Source organism: Scyliorhinus canicula, chromosome 17 (assembly GCF_902713615.1).
Source record: "Scyliorhinus canicula chromosome 17, sScyCan1.1, whole genome shotgun sequence".
In the NCBI taxonomy this organism is placed as follows: domain Eukaryota; kingdom Metazoa; phylum Chordata; class Chondrichthyes; order Carcharhiniformes; family Scyliorhinidae; genus Scyliorhinus; species Scyliorhinus canicula.
The window spans coordinates 65649679-65665505 of record NC_052162.1 but is presented as its reverse complement, the minus strand read 5'-3'; the positions used below and the strand labels follow the sequence as shown (position 1 = coordinate 65665505).

The window sequence follows — 15827 nt, the reverse complement described above, 5'->3', positions numbered from 1 at the left end:
TATCATTTTTCCCAAGTTACTCAAGTGTGTGATCCAATATTTCCGTTGCACTTTCTCCCTCCTCCTAGGTGCCATTGGCTTGCTAATATTTAACACGTTGGAATCAAGCGCTCAACAGTTTATGCAAGTTATATTGTCAAAGGCATCTGGAGTTTTATGCGTTTTACAACTGCAGCAACTTGCATTTGTGAAAACGCTTCACAGGAACAAGTTAACACTGAGCCACATTAGGAGATTTAAGGTCAAATGACCGAAATCTTGGCCGAAGAAGTAGCTTAAGGGGAGTGTCTGAATGGAGAAAGAGAGTGAGTTTAGAGTAATTAATCTGGTAAATATTCACAGGGATGTTCATTTCCAACGATTCAAGAAATCAGGGAAATTCAGGAAATAAGTGAAGCGTTTCTTTTTGGACACAGTAAGAGGTCTTACAACACCAGGTTTATTTTTTGAGAACTAGTCTGGGTTGAGAAGGGTGTGTGTCAATGTGGTGCTAGCGCCCTCGGAGGTGTCTCCATAGAGCTGCCACTCAGAGTGCAGGAAAGGTGTGGCTCGCACTGGGCTTGGTTCGGTCACGCCTATCCCTTTGGAAGTTCAACATTCTGCAGTCTGTCGCTTTTATTTGTTCAGTCGGCCGAACCCGAGTGAACGCTCCCCCCCCCCCAAAATCCATCATCAGACAAGTCTCGGGCTTTAGTGCGAGCTTCCCCCACTTCTCCAAGCTGGCTGGCTCACCGTTTAGCCCGAGCGGCACTTTTTCCAACATGTCATCGTCATTCCGGCCAGGAAGTTCATCCACCGCCTCGGAAAGCTCTTATTCCGGGGGTCTCGGATTCGTCAGCTCTCCGAACCCGGTGTTCGCCGTCAATGAGCAGAAATCGTACCTGACTGTCGGCAGCCCCACCAACGTGAGCACTCTACACCGGCATGGGAACAGACCGCAGAGCGCCACCCTGATCCTGGGGCAGGTGAGTCACCTTCACAGCTTCTTACTATACAGGACTCAGTTGAACCTTGCCACTACCAGTTTCTCCAGGGCAATTAGAGCTGTGTAATAAATGCTGACCTAGCCAGCGACACCCACGTCCCATGAATGAACAAACAATTTATTTTTCTTCTAAATAAATAAAGTTACAAATAGACATACTCTTGATTTAACTTAATGTTTAATGATTGGTAGGTACAAAGCTAAGCTAGCCGCAGACTGCACACGTATACAGTGATCAGGTTAAAATCATACATTTTGAGAACATGCTTGATTTATAGAATTTGTCACAAGACTACAAAACATGAGTTGCAATTGGTTGAATTGGCAGCCGGGACGTTTACCTGTGTGTGTGACATCTCAATATTATAATGTCTCATATCATTACTGATAATCAGGAAAGGAGGTTTAATCTCTCTTCCAGCTCCGTTTTTAACTTCCAACATTCTTGTCTTCCCCCACACGCATCCCCTCACCTCCTCCCCCAAGTCTTCACACTTTTTTTTAACCCTGGAACACTTTTCTCTCCCCCGCTCAACTTCCACATTGCTCTGTAAACTCATTTCTAAAATGGTCAGATTACTGAATTTGCTGAAATATCTGAGGCAAACATACCAGTGATGTAATCATAATACAGGTGGTGTATCCTTTCAAGTCTGAAACCCGAACACATCCAAAAGCCACAATTTCTTTGTACTTCAATGACCTTTAGCGCAGGAAGTCTCATTATCTGTCTGCACTGTTTATCTTGCAATATTTGTCATGAACATATCAATAAAACACTCATTACAGATACTCATAACTTATTACTCAGTGATACATCTTACTTTTCTAGTCATTTTAATTCCTTTAGACTATAGTTCACCTAGATTTAGGCTGTTGTAATGTAACTTTATATGCGGTATCCAAAAAGCAAAATTATCTGAAATCCAGAATGACATCAGCTTCGAGGGGTTCGGATAAATGAAATTCGAGCTGTCATATAGGAAGATGTGCATAAATGGCGGGTTTCCCACTTCAGTATCTGTTTTGCTGTTCAGCCTCACCAGCCTGGAGATTTTCTTACTATTCCTGTCAATCCACAGCTCTGTGTCTGAACATGTTTTTGGATTGGGCGTCACACTCCTTCATCTGTGGGCTTTGGTCTGTTTGGCTGGGGAGTTTCATCTGCTCTATCCAATTTCTCGTGTCTGCAGGCTGATAAGACAAGATTGGTTACAATTTGGTTCTAATTGGCTGTAAATTAGTCTTGCTTCTGTGAGACCATATGGTAATAGGAAAAATGTCAGAGTGATGTGGTAAGCAGTGCCTTCCCTTTTGTAAATTGGATAAAGGCCTGTTGTGAGAGCAGAATAGGTCAATGTGATAAGAAGTGTTCAACAGAGACCAGATGACAAACTAAAAGATGTCTAAGACTCCAGCCCTGGCACCTCCTGTCTTGAACCCTTAAAAAAGCTCACTTAGAAAACAAACTTTCTTATCTATAATGAGTAAATGAATGGAAATATTTATTCTGATTGGACAAAACACTGTAATTGAGTTTGGAAAATGAACATCATGGAGCAAATGGGATACTGATAAAGTATGTCCCATTGAATCTGTATGAAATGGTAAGAACATCTCCAGTCATTGAGTGCAGTTGCAACTTCACTTCCAATCTCTCAACACTACTTTTTGTAACCTCTAGCTAAAAATTTTACTGTTAATCGTGAAAGGGGCCATTTTTATTTTTATCAGATACATTAACGGTGTTTAAAAGGCATTTTGACAAATACATGGATAGGATAGGTATAGAGGGATATGGCACTAGGAAGTGCAGAGGGTTTTGGCCAAGGATGGTGTCATGATCGGTACCGGCTTGGAGGGCTGAAGTTCCTGTGCTGTATTGTTCTTTGTATTTCATATTTCTGTTTCCCAGTTTGTCTTGGATGTTCACTTCCCGATGACCTCACTTTTCGACTACATTGGAATCATATTTAATTGCCCCTTTTTGTATTCTCACCTAGCCAAGGATAACAATTTTTGGACAGCAATTCTTTTCTAGTTGAATAGTGGGTTTATTTATTACTCTGTATCGCGGAATTAGGAATTCAAAAGGTAATGAGAAATACTTGGGCTGAAGTTTTGCTTTAATCAGTGCTCTGTCGCTGTTCTAGTACAAAAACATATTGAAACATTCATTAGGGGCAGACGAGTTCCTGTAGATTTCTGTTTTCAGAAGCACACCTATTTCAGAATTGAAGAAAAAAAAGAGTATGCTGGAAATTTGAAGGAAAGGCATTAACATTTGGAAGTATGGTAGACTAGTCAACATCTGAAAGAGGAAAAATAGATTTATGTTTTAGTAGGAGAGTTAAGCCACACACCTGTCAAACAACCTGCTGTGCATTTTCAGAACTGGTTGTGAACAAAAATGTGACAGTTGTCCTTCTGCATCTTTAGCATATCTTTTTCAAGACTTTAGTATATTTTCAGTAGATTTAAAGAAAATCTCTGCACCGTACTGCACCAGTCCGAGTTAGAATACGTGATAGCTGATTTTCCTGAGCCTAATTTAATTTCTACATACAGGCAGATTAGACGATACTCATCTGTTTAACTTGTGTTTCCTTCACCCGTGTATCAGGAGAAATGATTTGCTACATAAACATTTTATTAGTCATAGCAACGCCTCGTTTTACAGGGTGGTGAACAGTGAGTGGGGACCAAGCCAAAAATGAAGGGAGGGAGGCAGATAGAAGGAACAAAACCACATTTTTAAAAATAAGGTGTGTCTTGAGATTCTTGATGTGATAGTAACATGTTGAAGAAAGAAAGTCAGAAGGCTGGCTTAGTAGGATGGCTTAAGAATTAGCTGCCAATTGTGGAGCAGCGAATTAGGAGTAAGCTGCTGTTGGAGGATTAGATGATGTGCAGGATATGCACAATGATATTGGACTGAGTGAACTTGTTGTAGCTTGGGGGGGGGGGTGGTGTGAGGTGCAGGGTGGTGGTGTGGTGGAATGAATTTGGGGGGATTTGAAGATGATGACAAGAAACCAAATATAGGAAATCAGTGGAGCTTGTCTGGATAGAGCGACTGGGCATACAAAGATTTCTTGCAAGCCACCACATTCTGCAGCTCACCACCTTCTCAAGGGTAATAAGGGATAAGCAATAAATGATGGACTAGTCAGCGATACCCTCATCCCATGAATGCAAATATAAAAATGACTGATTTTATGGAAGCTGGAGGCCAGGAGCTAATACAGAGAGAAAGAATGACTTGTATTTAAATATAGCCTTGTGGTGTCCTAAATTACATCAGTGTTATGACACCCTGTGCTAGTGTGCGGTCAATTCCAGCCCCACTTGACCCAGAGTCCCAACACAATTGAAATTGACAAATAATTCTCAAAAAACACTCAAAAGTCTTTGACCCTTGGCTGCCCAATAACTAGTCACCAGATTTGTAAATTTAAACACAATTAATTTTATTACTAACTAACTAGAATTAGATATGCAGCAAATCAACTGGTTAACTATTGCTTTGTTCCTACCCCCCCCCCCCCTTCTCTTTAATTCATCCCCACCCTCAACACATATACATATGACAAACAAACACATGAAAAAGAGGGGTGTAAAAATGATGATGAAAGTAAAGAGGCTAAGAGTCCTTGTTTCAGATGGTTGGCTTCTAGCACACCGTCCTTCAGTTTAAGCTTTCAGCTCAAGGTTTCTGTTTTCAGTCTGTAATTGTTTTCACTGTAGATTCATCCAGATTTTCTGTAGGTTCAGAAATACATCAGGTTTTCAGCTTTCCTGGAGAAAGCGAGAGAGAGAGACTCACATAGATTCTTGTCTGAATGTCCTGGGCCAATTCTCCTTTCATTTGTCCTCTGAAAGCCATTCCACTCGGATAAGACCCAATCGTCGCCAATCAATCGAACAGAGTCCCTTCGATTTCTCAGATGTCAAAAACTGAGTTCTGCTGTTCAAAAGCCAGCACAGTGTATTAATTTGTAACTTTTGAATTCCTCACTTCCTCTGCTCGACTTAAAGGTATATGTCCATTAAACATCCATGGGTCAAAAATGATAACGGCAAAATAAAAGAAATGGGAAATAAGGGAATCTACAGGACATTATACATTAGAGATTAATAGACATTAATCAATAGACATTAAAGTATTTTTGAATGTAGTTATTGTTGTAACGTAGGAAACATGACAGCCAACTTTCTCAAGACAAGATGCCACAAGGAGCAATGAGAAAATAAACAGATAATCTGTTTTTGGTGTTTGAGGGATAAATATTGGCGAAAGCTGGGCGAACTTCCTTGTTCTTCTGTGTGGTATGGAATCTTTGTACATCCAGCTGAGAGGCTAGGTGGGCCATAGGCTTATCGTCTCATCTAAAAGATTGCATCTCCAACAGTGTGGCACTCCCATCAGTCGGGATCGGAGATATTTAGCCATATGGTGGTAAAAACAGTCAAGTTGAGGGACCAGATGTGAGGATGGAGCAAAGAGCAAGCGTTGTTGCAAAACAATTCCCAAATCTGAGGTGATAACCAGGAAGGGAGATTTATTTCTGGGTGTTTGCAGGAGGCAAAAAGAACGACCTTGATTTTGTTAGATGTTTTGGCTCATCCAAGCATTAATGTTGGGTACGTCAGTGCAATAGCTGTAGCGTTGATGGACAATTTGGCAATCAAAAAGTATATAACCACCTGCATAAGCTCTGACCCCATACTTTAGTATTACATCACCGAGGCGTAGCAAGCAAATGAGAAAGGTTGAAATCATGGAATAGAGGTGTCGAAGGTGATAACGGTTCACTTTATCATCTACTTTGCTGCTTCGCACACTTGTCTTATTATTTAGATATATTATTTTTAGAAATGCATATTTATGTCATTTTAGGAATCCACAAAGGGTTTGATCTTATCTTATCGATTTTAAGCTGAGATATCCTGTTCACTGTGAAAATATCTCACCTGGTTTTGCATTGTTTCTGAGTAATTGAATTTTTATTGTGACCACATGAGATCATCTGCTGAGATTTTACAATGTTATTTTAAGTTAAATTCCATTTGAGACGATCTGTAAAGTCCATTTTTGAGGAGCCTGATTTTTAAAAATTGAGATTCTAGTTTCTGGTAGCTGTGTTTTTTTTTTATAGAATCGAATTCCTTCAGTGCAGAAGGAGGCCATTCGGCCCATCGAGTCTGCATGATCCTCTGAAAGACAGCACCCTATCTAGGCCCACACTGCCACCTATCCCCTTAACCACATAATCCCACTTAACCTACACATCCTTGGACACTAAGGGGCAATTTAGCATGGCCAATCCATGTAACCATCACAACTTTGGACTGTGGGAGGAAACTGGAGCACCCGAAGGAAACCCACTCAGACACTGGGGAAGGTGCGACAGTCACCGGAGCAGGCTCGAGGGGCCAGATGGCCTACTCCTGCTCCTAGTTCTTATGTCACTCGACGCTAGAATTGATCCCGGGTGCCTGGCTCTGTGAGGCAGCATCGCTAACCATTGTGCCACCGTGATGCCTAATGTTGAAAAATATAACATGTTCAGAGTCTCTTATTCCAGCATACAATGCACTGGAAGATTGACTATAATCAAATACAGATACAATTTTACAGTCTTTATGATGCTAATTGGTGAATTGCATGGTAGCACAGTGGTTAGCACTGTGGCTTCAAAGCGCCAGGGTCCCAGGTTCGATTCCCAGCTGGGCCACTGAGCGGATCTGCACGTTCTTCCCTCGTGTCTGTGTTGGTTTCCTCTGGGTGCTCCGGTTTCCTCCCACTAGTCCCGAAAGACATGCTGTTAGGTAATTTTGGACATTCTGAATTCTCCCTCTGTGTACCCGAGCAGGCGCCGGAATGTGGCGACTGGGGGATTTTCACAGTAACTTCACTGCAGTGTTAATGTAAGCCTTCTTGTGACAATAAAAATTATTATTACTATACTTGGTTTTGCTCCCACAATCATTGTGGGTGGAGATGACAGAGTGAGCAGAACATACTCCAGACATGTCTTGCTCCCTGCTGTGTGCTGCATTTATCTCGTATGAGAGATGCATTACTTTAATATATTAAGTATGTTGAAATAAAAATGACCACTCATTGGTTCCTGATGCAGTTTTTTTAAACTAATATTTTAATTGATTGTTAGTCCACAGTTGAATCAAAATAGTCTCTCTGGTGCTGCCTTGCAGAAGGATGCTAATTTTCCATGTGTCCAGATAACATGCAGAGAGAAAACAAAGACACAAATACATTTAATCTAAATAATGGATTAAAAAAAATAAATTTAGAGTAATCAATTAATTTTCTTTTCCAATTAAGGGGCAATTTAGCGTGGCCAATCCACCTAGCCTGCACATTTGGGTTGTGGGGACGAAACCCTCGCAAACACGGAGAGAATGTGCAAACTCCACACGGACAGTGACCCAGAGCCGGGATCGAACTTGGGGCCTCGGCGCTGTGAGGCATCAGGGCTAGCCCACTGCGGCCACCGTGCTGCCCATAAATAATGGATTTTAATCAAACGAGCAATAACATACATGATTTCCTGAATAATTATTAGTATCTTGCATTTTAAAAGTGCTGTGACCTGGTATCTTGTGAGATATACTGTAGCAAATATCTGAGTCCGAGCTGATGGAACTTTGACCTTGGTTCACTGTGATTCTGATTCCTCTCATCTTTTTCGATGGTCTCCAGCATTACCTCCCCCATCAGTTCTAAATTCTATCCTTGTCTCTCTTTTTCTCCTATTTACATGATGCCCTTTAGATACATCATATGTAGGTATTGAATCAGTTTCTATATGTATGCTCACAAAACCCAGTTTTATGTCTCTACCTTTTAGTTGACCGTCACTGTTGATTCAGATTGCCCATCCGGCATTAAGTCACAAATGAGAACTTCTTCTAAAGGCTTCCAATTTCTGACATTATCCATCTCTGTCATAACATCACTCCCACTGATGCGGAAATTTTGCAAAACTGGCTTCTTCAGTATGCTGGCACCCTGAGCTCCTTCCCTCATAAACTCTGCATTTTCATCCTGTTCCCCCACCAACACCCATTCATCATAACACCCTCGCCCCTACTGGTCTCCCTTTTTTCCAAAATCTATGGAATTCAAAATTCTTGACATAGTTTACAAAGCTGTCTCGAACCCTACAGCTTCTTCAGCAACCTCTGGTACTCTACCCCACACTGCACCTGGATCTTCCTGCACTTATTCACGAGTAGCACCGCAGCTCTACCATATTAAATTCTCCACCATGATCTTTTTGTGTTGAGATTTCATTGAGCAACCTTTTACGTCTTCTCAAATTGTAACTTTTTGACTTTTCTTTAATGTCTCTCGAGCCCCATTCCACAAATTTTTACATTTTTTGGGCTAGATTTTCATCTGAGAGGTGGGTAGTGGGAGTTAGCAAATGTTCCTTTTTGGTATACCTGCTTTTTTGAGAAAATGTTCTTGAGTGGGGGAGGGGGAGGGGGGGTGATGTGGGAGCTAACTGGAGTTGGGCCCGCCATCTGTAGAAACAGTTTGGAGGCAGCCCCTGGGGATGCTGCATGTAGAAAGGGACTGTTTAAAAAGCTTGCGTCAGTTCTCTGGGACCAGGTGTTTCAACAGACTAATTGATGTCTGGGCCCTTAGCTACAATGGCTAAAATAGCCCATAATTTAGGCTGACACTTCACCACAATACTGACGGAATGCTGTACTTCCAGGGGTGTCTTTCAAATGTGGTGCTTTGCCAAGGCCCTTTCAGGTGAGAGTAAATTATCCCATTACATTTATTCAAAGAACAGCAGGGGAGTTCTCCTGGTGTCCTGGCCAATGTTTATCCCTCAACTAGTGACCATTTATCCAATTGAATGATGGGATGTCAGTATGTAAAAGTTAGATGCTGTATTTCCATACACTACAACTGTGAGTACACTTCAGAAGTTCTTTATTGGCTGGAAAGCATTTTTGGATAGTCTGAGCACATGAAATGTGAGACACAAATAGTACTGTTTAGCATAAGCAAACTTCTTTTTGAAATGCCTTGAGACAGTTTGTTTTGTTGAAAATTATATAAAAGTACATACTGTTAATGGGATCATAAGGATTTAGTAGCGGACTTACTAATCATCGTAGAGACAACGATCAGTAATTGCTCCATTCTGCTCCCACTCAACTGATCTTATTTCATTGGAACTCCCAATCAAGTAGCTCTAGCAGATATGGAGTAGCTCAGAGAAATTTGTTGGCTGGCACATTTTATTAGTAAGTACCTGGTGCCTCAATTATGTTCAAGAGAACTACTTTTCTTTAAATTAAGGGGCAATTTAGCATGACCAGCCTACCTACCCTGCCCATCTTTGGTTTGTGGGGTGAGACCCATGCAGACACGAGACGAATGTGCAAACTCTACATGAACAGGGGACGGGGATCGAACCCAGGTCCTTGGTGCCGTGAGGCAGCAGTGCTAACCACTGCATCACCGTGTCTCCCCTTTGCACAAGGGCAGTTTTAATGGAAGTGATCATTACCTTTTGCTTTGATGGGAAATATTTAATGAAAAGATTCCTCTGTGAGAGAACTCCTACCTGTTCTGTGATACTTGATGAAATGTGTTTGTACAAAGTGCAGGATTAGAAAGTTTTTATGCAGAGATGGTATCATTTAAGTATACACTGTTGCTCCCAAGCAACCCTGGGCATTACTTCAAATACTGAAGCAGCCTGAGAATTAATTATAGATGCAAGACCAGTTTTAACTAATTATTTGTGTGTGGGCATAAACCTGTGTGTGGGCATAAGGGTGTATCTGAAAGTAGTAGACCAACCCAATGAATGTTAAATACAATGAGCCTATATGAATATAGGTAATGAGTGGGAAAAGTGACGCTCAAAGGAAGCTGTGTCTTATATCCCCGATTAATTTTCTACTTGCTAAAGTGTTTTTGCTCCTCCTGTTTATCAAGAGATTCATACCTTTTGAATTGCTTTAATTACCAGTAGTTTCGCATGTCTTACTGATGTCTTGCCAATATGGGTGGGCAACATTAACCCTTCAGCAGTCATGACCGAAACAGATAATCTGACCATTTGTTTCTTTGCACTTTGTGAGACCATACTCTGCTTCTGCATCTCCCAACACGACAGCAGCAACTAGACTTAAAATATAATTAATTGGCTGTAATGCACTTTGGGATGTCCTCACTGTTTCCATTTAGGTGTAAACCCACTTTTGGTCAGAGCTTGCTGATTCAATGCATTATTTGCTTTTGCCTATCATCAAGGATAATAAAATTCAGTAATCTATTTTTAAAAAACGGTTGTCGAACAACGATGGATATTTTCTAAGTAATTTCCAAATCCTCTCTGACCACAGGTGAGATGCCAGAGGACTGAAGGACTAACCATGTCCCATTATTAGAAAAGGGAGGTAGGGTTAAACCAGGAAATTATAGGCCAGTCTAACCTCGGTGGTGGGAAAGTTACGAAAAAGAATTTTGAGGGACAGAATATATCGGCACTTGGAGAGACGCAGATTAATCAGGGATAGTCAGCATGGATTTGTTCCGGGAAGGTCGTGTTTGTCAAATTCAACCAGGTTTTTGGGGTGATAACCAGGAGTATTGAAGATGGTAATGCATTTGATGTGGTCTATATGTACTTTAGCAAGGCCTTTGATAAGGTCCCTCATGGCAGACTGATCGAGAAAGTAAGGGCCATGGGATCCAAAGCAGAGTGGCACATTGGATCCAAAATTGGTTGAGAGGCAGGAAGGAAGGATTGTTGGCAGAGGGATGTTTCTTTGACTGGAAGTCTGTTTCCAGTGGGGTTCCAGAGGGCTCAGTGTATTACAGTCCTAATTACAGTATACCTTAATAGTTTGGACTTCAATGTCGGGGGTGTGATCAAGAAGTCCGTGGATGACACAAAAAATGATAGGGTGGTAAGTTGTGAGGAGAATAGCGTAGATTGCAGGTGGATATCAATAGACCGGTCAGGTGGGCAGAGCAGTGGTAAATTGAATTCAAGCGGAAAAGTGTAAGGTCGTGCACTCGGGCAGGGCTAACGAGGCAACTTATAACACTATGAATGGTAAGCCACTGGAAGGTACTGAAGATCAGAGGGACATTGGAGTGCTTATCCACAGATCCCTGAAGGTGGCAGAGCCGGTAAGGCATTTGGGATACTTGCTTTAATTAGTTGAGGAAAAGAATACAAGAAGAGGGAGGTCATGCTAGAACTGTATAAAACGCTGCTTAGGCCACAACTTGATTCCCTTGTCACCACATTATAAAAGGTGCTGCAATGATTTACCAGGATACTGCCAGGGCTGGAGGGTCTGAACTATGAGGAAAGATTGGATAGGCTGGGGCTGTTTTCCTTGGAGCAGCGAAGGTTGTTGGGGGACCTGGGGCTTGATTCTCTGGCCTCCCTGACACGTGTTTCCTGTTGGCGGGAGATGGCCCATTGTTTGCTGACAGTGGGATTCTCTGCTCCTGCCGCTGTCAATGAGAATTCCCATTGAAGCCACCCCATACCGCCGGGAAATCCATGGGCAGGGATGGTAGCTGGGGCGACCAGAGAATCACGCTGCCAGCGAATGGGCAGAGAATTCCGGCCCTGATAGAGGTTTTTTTTACATAGAATTTACAGTGCAGAAGGAGGCCATTCGGCCCATCGAGTCTGTAAAGGCTCCTGGAAAGAGCACCCTACCCAAGGTTAACACCTCCACCCTAACCCCATAACCCAGTAACCCCACCCAACACTAAGGGCAATTTTGGACACTAAGGGCAATTTAGCATGGCCAATCCACCTAACCTGCACATCTTTGGACTGTGGGAGGAAACCGGACCACCCGGAGGAAACCCACGCGCACACGGGGAGGATGTGCAGACTCCGCACAGACGGTGACCCAAGCCGGAATCGAACCTGGGACCCTGGAGCTGTGAAGCGATTGTGCTATCCACAATGCTACCGTGCTATAAGATTATGAGGGTCATAGATAGGGTGGATAGGAAGACACATTTTCCATTAGTAGAGGGGTCTACTGCCCATCCCTAATTGCCCTGGAAAAAGTGGTGGTGAACCACCTTTCTGAGCTGCTGCAGTCCATGGTATTCATTGACAGGCTGTTTTCCCCAGCTGGATAATCCAGAGCACAAGGGGCACAGTCTCGGGGTAAAGGGTTGACCATTTAGGACTGAAATGAGGAGAAATTTCTTCACTTAGGGTGCTGTAAATCTTTGAAAATTTTTACCGCAGATTGTTTTGGATGCTCCATTGTTGAGCGTATTCCAGACTGGAATAGATAGATCTTTGGTCAGTGATGAAGGATGTGGGGAATGGACTGGAAAATGGAGTTAAGGAAGAAGATTAGCCATAATGATATTGAATGGTGGAGCAGGCTTATGGGGCCGTATGGTGTACTCCTGTTGATCCTTCTGTTCTCATGTTTAGGCAAAGCAAGCTACAGATTTTAGCATGAATATGTCGAAAGCTGGTGATGCTGTTGAGTCCATATTAGGAAAAAACAGCTGCTCAATCTGTTTAAGTGCTAAATATTACACACGCCATGCTAATGTGTTCTGTATTTCGGGTCTGTGCCTTAATACCCACGTAGCCTAAATTGTAACAGAGCTGTGAAGATTTATGTTGCCATACAACACAGGACTTGTATCACCTGTTTTTTGGTTATGTCACCTGACTTCACAATGAAAAACACAGCAACATAAAGGCAAGAAGGATGGACATAACAGCAAAGTGGTACAGAATGAATATTTGTATGTGTATGAGAAAAGAGAGTTTTAAAAACAAGTGGGTTCATCAAATCCATTCAATACTGAGAAAGATAACTGGAAAGTTTATTGAAAATACTGTGTAAAGCAATGGTGTTAATCACAGGGGAGAAAAATGGTGTTCTAATGAGAGGTTTAATTTTGGATTGTGAACAGGTTGATGACGATGGCTTAGACTTTAATTGATCATTAATCACATAAACTATTTAGTTACGAAGGAGAGGAGGGTGGCACGGTGCAGTGGTTAGCACTGCTGCGTCACGGCGCTGAGGACCCGGGTTCGATCCCGGCCCCAGGTCACTATTCGTGTGGAGTTTGCACGTTTCCCCGTGTCTGTGTGGATCTCGCCCCCACAACCCAAAAAGGTGTGCAGTGTAGGTGAATTGGCCATGTTAAATTGCCCCTTAATTGGAAAACAAAGAATTGGATACCCTCAATTAAAACAGAGTCCCGATAGAATCATACCATGATTACAGCATTCACTCTGCTGTGTCCATGCCAGCTCTTTGCAAGAGCACTTCAGCTCGTCCTCCCCACTTGCTTTTTCACTGTGGCCCTGAACTTATTTTTTCGTCAGCTAATTATCCAGTTTCCTTTTGTAAATCGGGATTGAATTCGTGTTCACCACAGCCTCTGACAGTGCATTCTAGGTTCTAACAACTTAATAAGTAAATAGAAGTATGTTTCCCATGATGCCTCTGGTTCTTTTGCCATGGTGAAGATGAAAGGTCACTAGGAAAAAGTCTACATTCGCCCATAAACGTCATGATATTTTCCCCACCAGGCCATTCTATCAGCTACAGAGTTGCACTGTTGGAGAATATATTGGTGATTATTAAGGAGCACTTTGATCAAATGAGTAAAATGTGAACTCGGAAAGTTACCCTTTCAGTTGGGGAGGAAGAAATTAACAGGTATACATGCTGAAAGCCAAGAAGCTGCTTTTAATTTCCTGGTTGCCATATGAACAGGAATAGGCCAGTCACTCCTGTCGCAGTTTTACCATTAAAATAGATCATGTTGATTATTACGCCATCCTCATTTACCTATCTTGCTCATTATCTTTTGATAAAAATCTAATGCTTTCAAAATTTCAATTGGCCTAATTTCCTCAGCGTTTTGCAGTGGAGATTGAGCCAGAGAGAATTCTCAGCTAAACTACATCCAGTTGCAAAGAAGTCTGCATGAACTTGAATGGCTAATCTGGGTTGAGCGAAGAATGCAAAATTGGTATAATTCAGGATGGAAAATGGCGGAGTCTGGGAACAGGTGGTGAATGCCCTTACAAGTGCCACAAGCAGATATACTGGCCCTCGTCTGAGTGGGATTGTAGAAAAGCTCACATCTCTCATTCTCTCGATTAAAAAAAAAGTGTCATAAAGCCACAGAGCTGCTGATAGAGCTTTTACAATCTCTGCTGGTTCGATACCTGATGCTCACAGACACCCAGGTGGGCAGATTGCTTTATATTAGTGCAATTGCTCTGCTTTCTTTGTCAAAGAGAACGGGGAACGTTATAAATTGGAGTTCCTCACATGTTAGAAAAATATTCTCAACAAATGCCGTGTTCATCCAAATGCTGTGTTCAATGTTTTCTTTGACATCAATGAAATGCTGTCTTGCTTTTTAATGCAATTTAATCAATTTGCCGCAAATACCATTTTGATGAGAACTTTCCAAATCAAAACGTAACCAGGACTCGATCGTTATTTGAGACCAAGTCTAAGAAAATCCAGGCATGTTTGGAAACTTGGCCGAGTACAGCAAAGAAGATTGCAGATCTGAGTTCTTCTGACAGATCCATTTAAACCAGTCTTGCGTTTTGTTGAATTGTGAAGGAAGCAGCATAGAGATCGTTAGATCTTGCAACTCAAATGTTGCATTTTGTTGACTCATTTTTAGCTCTGCTGAAGCAATCTCAGTGATTCTGAAGTATTTAGGGGACTTCATGCTGAACTGCCGGGAGTTCCTGAGGAAGAGATTTATTCCAATTGGAGACTTCCCGGATGGGATTTCATGATGGAAAATGGAAGTTGGACCTTATGCATATTCTTTCTGCCCTCTTTCAGTGATGCCAGGCTGAGCTCAGAGCAAAATACTGTTACCCTTTCATGTTCTCTTTTGCATAGTTCCGAAAACATTTCCAGCCTGCCTCGAATGTCACAAGGAGGGGCACGTATAAATTGAACCTCTGTCCCAACCATGAAACGCAAGTCAAAAGAAATATTAATCCTTTTGTTCTTGGCTTCTTGATTCTTTCAGAATGGAATGGTAGGGTGGAGGCATGAGTTTAAGTAGGGCACTGTTTCCAAGGGCTGGTCCGGACTTGATGGGCCGAATGGCGTCCTGTAATATATATTCTATGATTCTGTGAAACACTTGAGGATAGGAAGGGGACAAACTGTATGTAGGCATCACCAAGAGTGTCTTGGTATGACCGAGCTGGTTGAGTCTTCAGGGACATATCTGTCAGACTGGGTCTGCAGCAAGTGTTGGGACCAACAAGAGGGAAAAACCAACGTGACTTGCCCTCACCAATCTATTTGTTGCCGATGCTTCTGTCCATGACTGTGTTGGTAGCAGTGACAACCACACAGTCCATGTGGCGATGAAGACCTGTCTTCACACCGAGGACACCTTCCAACATCCTAGAATCACTACAGCACGGAAAGAGGCCATTCGGCCCATAGAGTCTGCATTGACCCTCCGAAAGAGCACCCTGTGTAGGTCCACGGCCCCACCCTATCACTGTAATCCAACCTAGCCTTTTGGACACTAAGGGATAATTTAGCATGGCCAATCCCCCTAACCTGCACATCTTTGAACTGTGGGAGGATACCGGAGCACCCGGAGGAAATCCGTGCAGACATGGGGCGAACGTGCAAACTCCACACAGTCAGTGACCCAAGGCAGGAATTGAACCAGGGTCACTGGTGCTGTGATGCAACAGTGATAACCACTGTACTGCCGTACGTATCTGGTATGGTAAGTAGATTCAGAACAAATCTAACGGCTCAAAAC

At 42.4% G+C, this 15827-nt stretch overlaps 1 protein-coding gene across 2 annotated transcripts in view; it reads left to right on the top strand.

The window, feature by feature from the left end:
* Positions 1-561: 561 nt before the first annotated feature.
* pof1b (POF1B actin binding protein) overlaps positions 562-15827 on the top strand; it is a 100231-nt gene continuing 84965 nt past the window's right edge. The window contains exon 1 of one of the 2 annotated variants that reach the window (XM_038775107.1): positions 562-965. In XM_038775107.1, the coding sequence (XP_038631035.1) occupies positions 762-965 (204 nt within the window). In that variant the 5' untranslated portion in view covers positions 562-761. The remainder of the gene's footprint in view (positions 966-15827) is intronic. The other variant, XM_038775106.1, reaches the window with a different exon arrangement.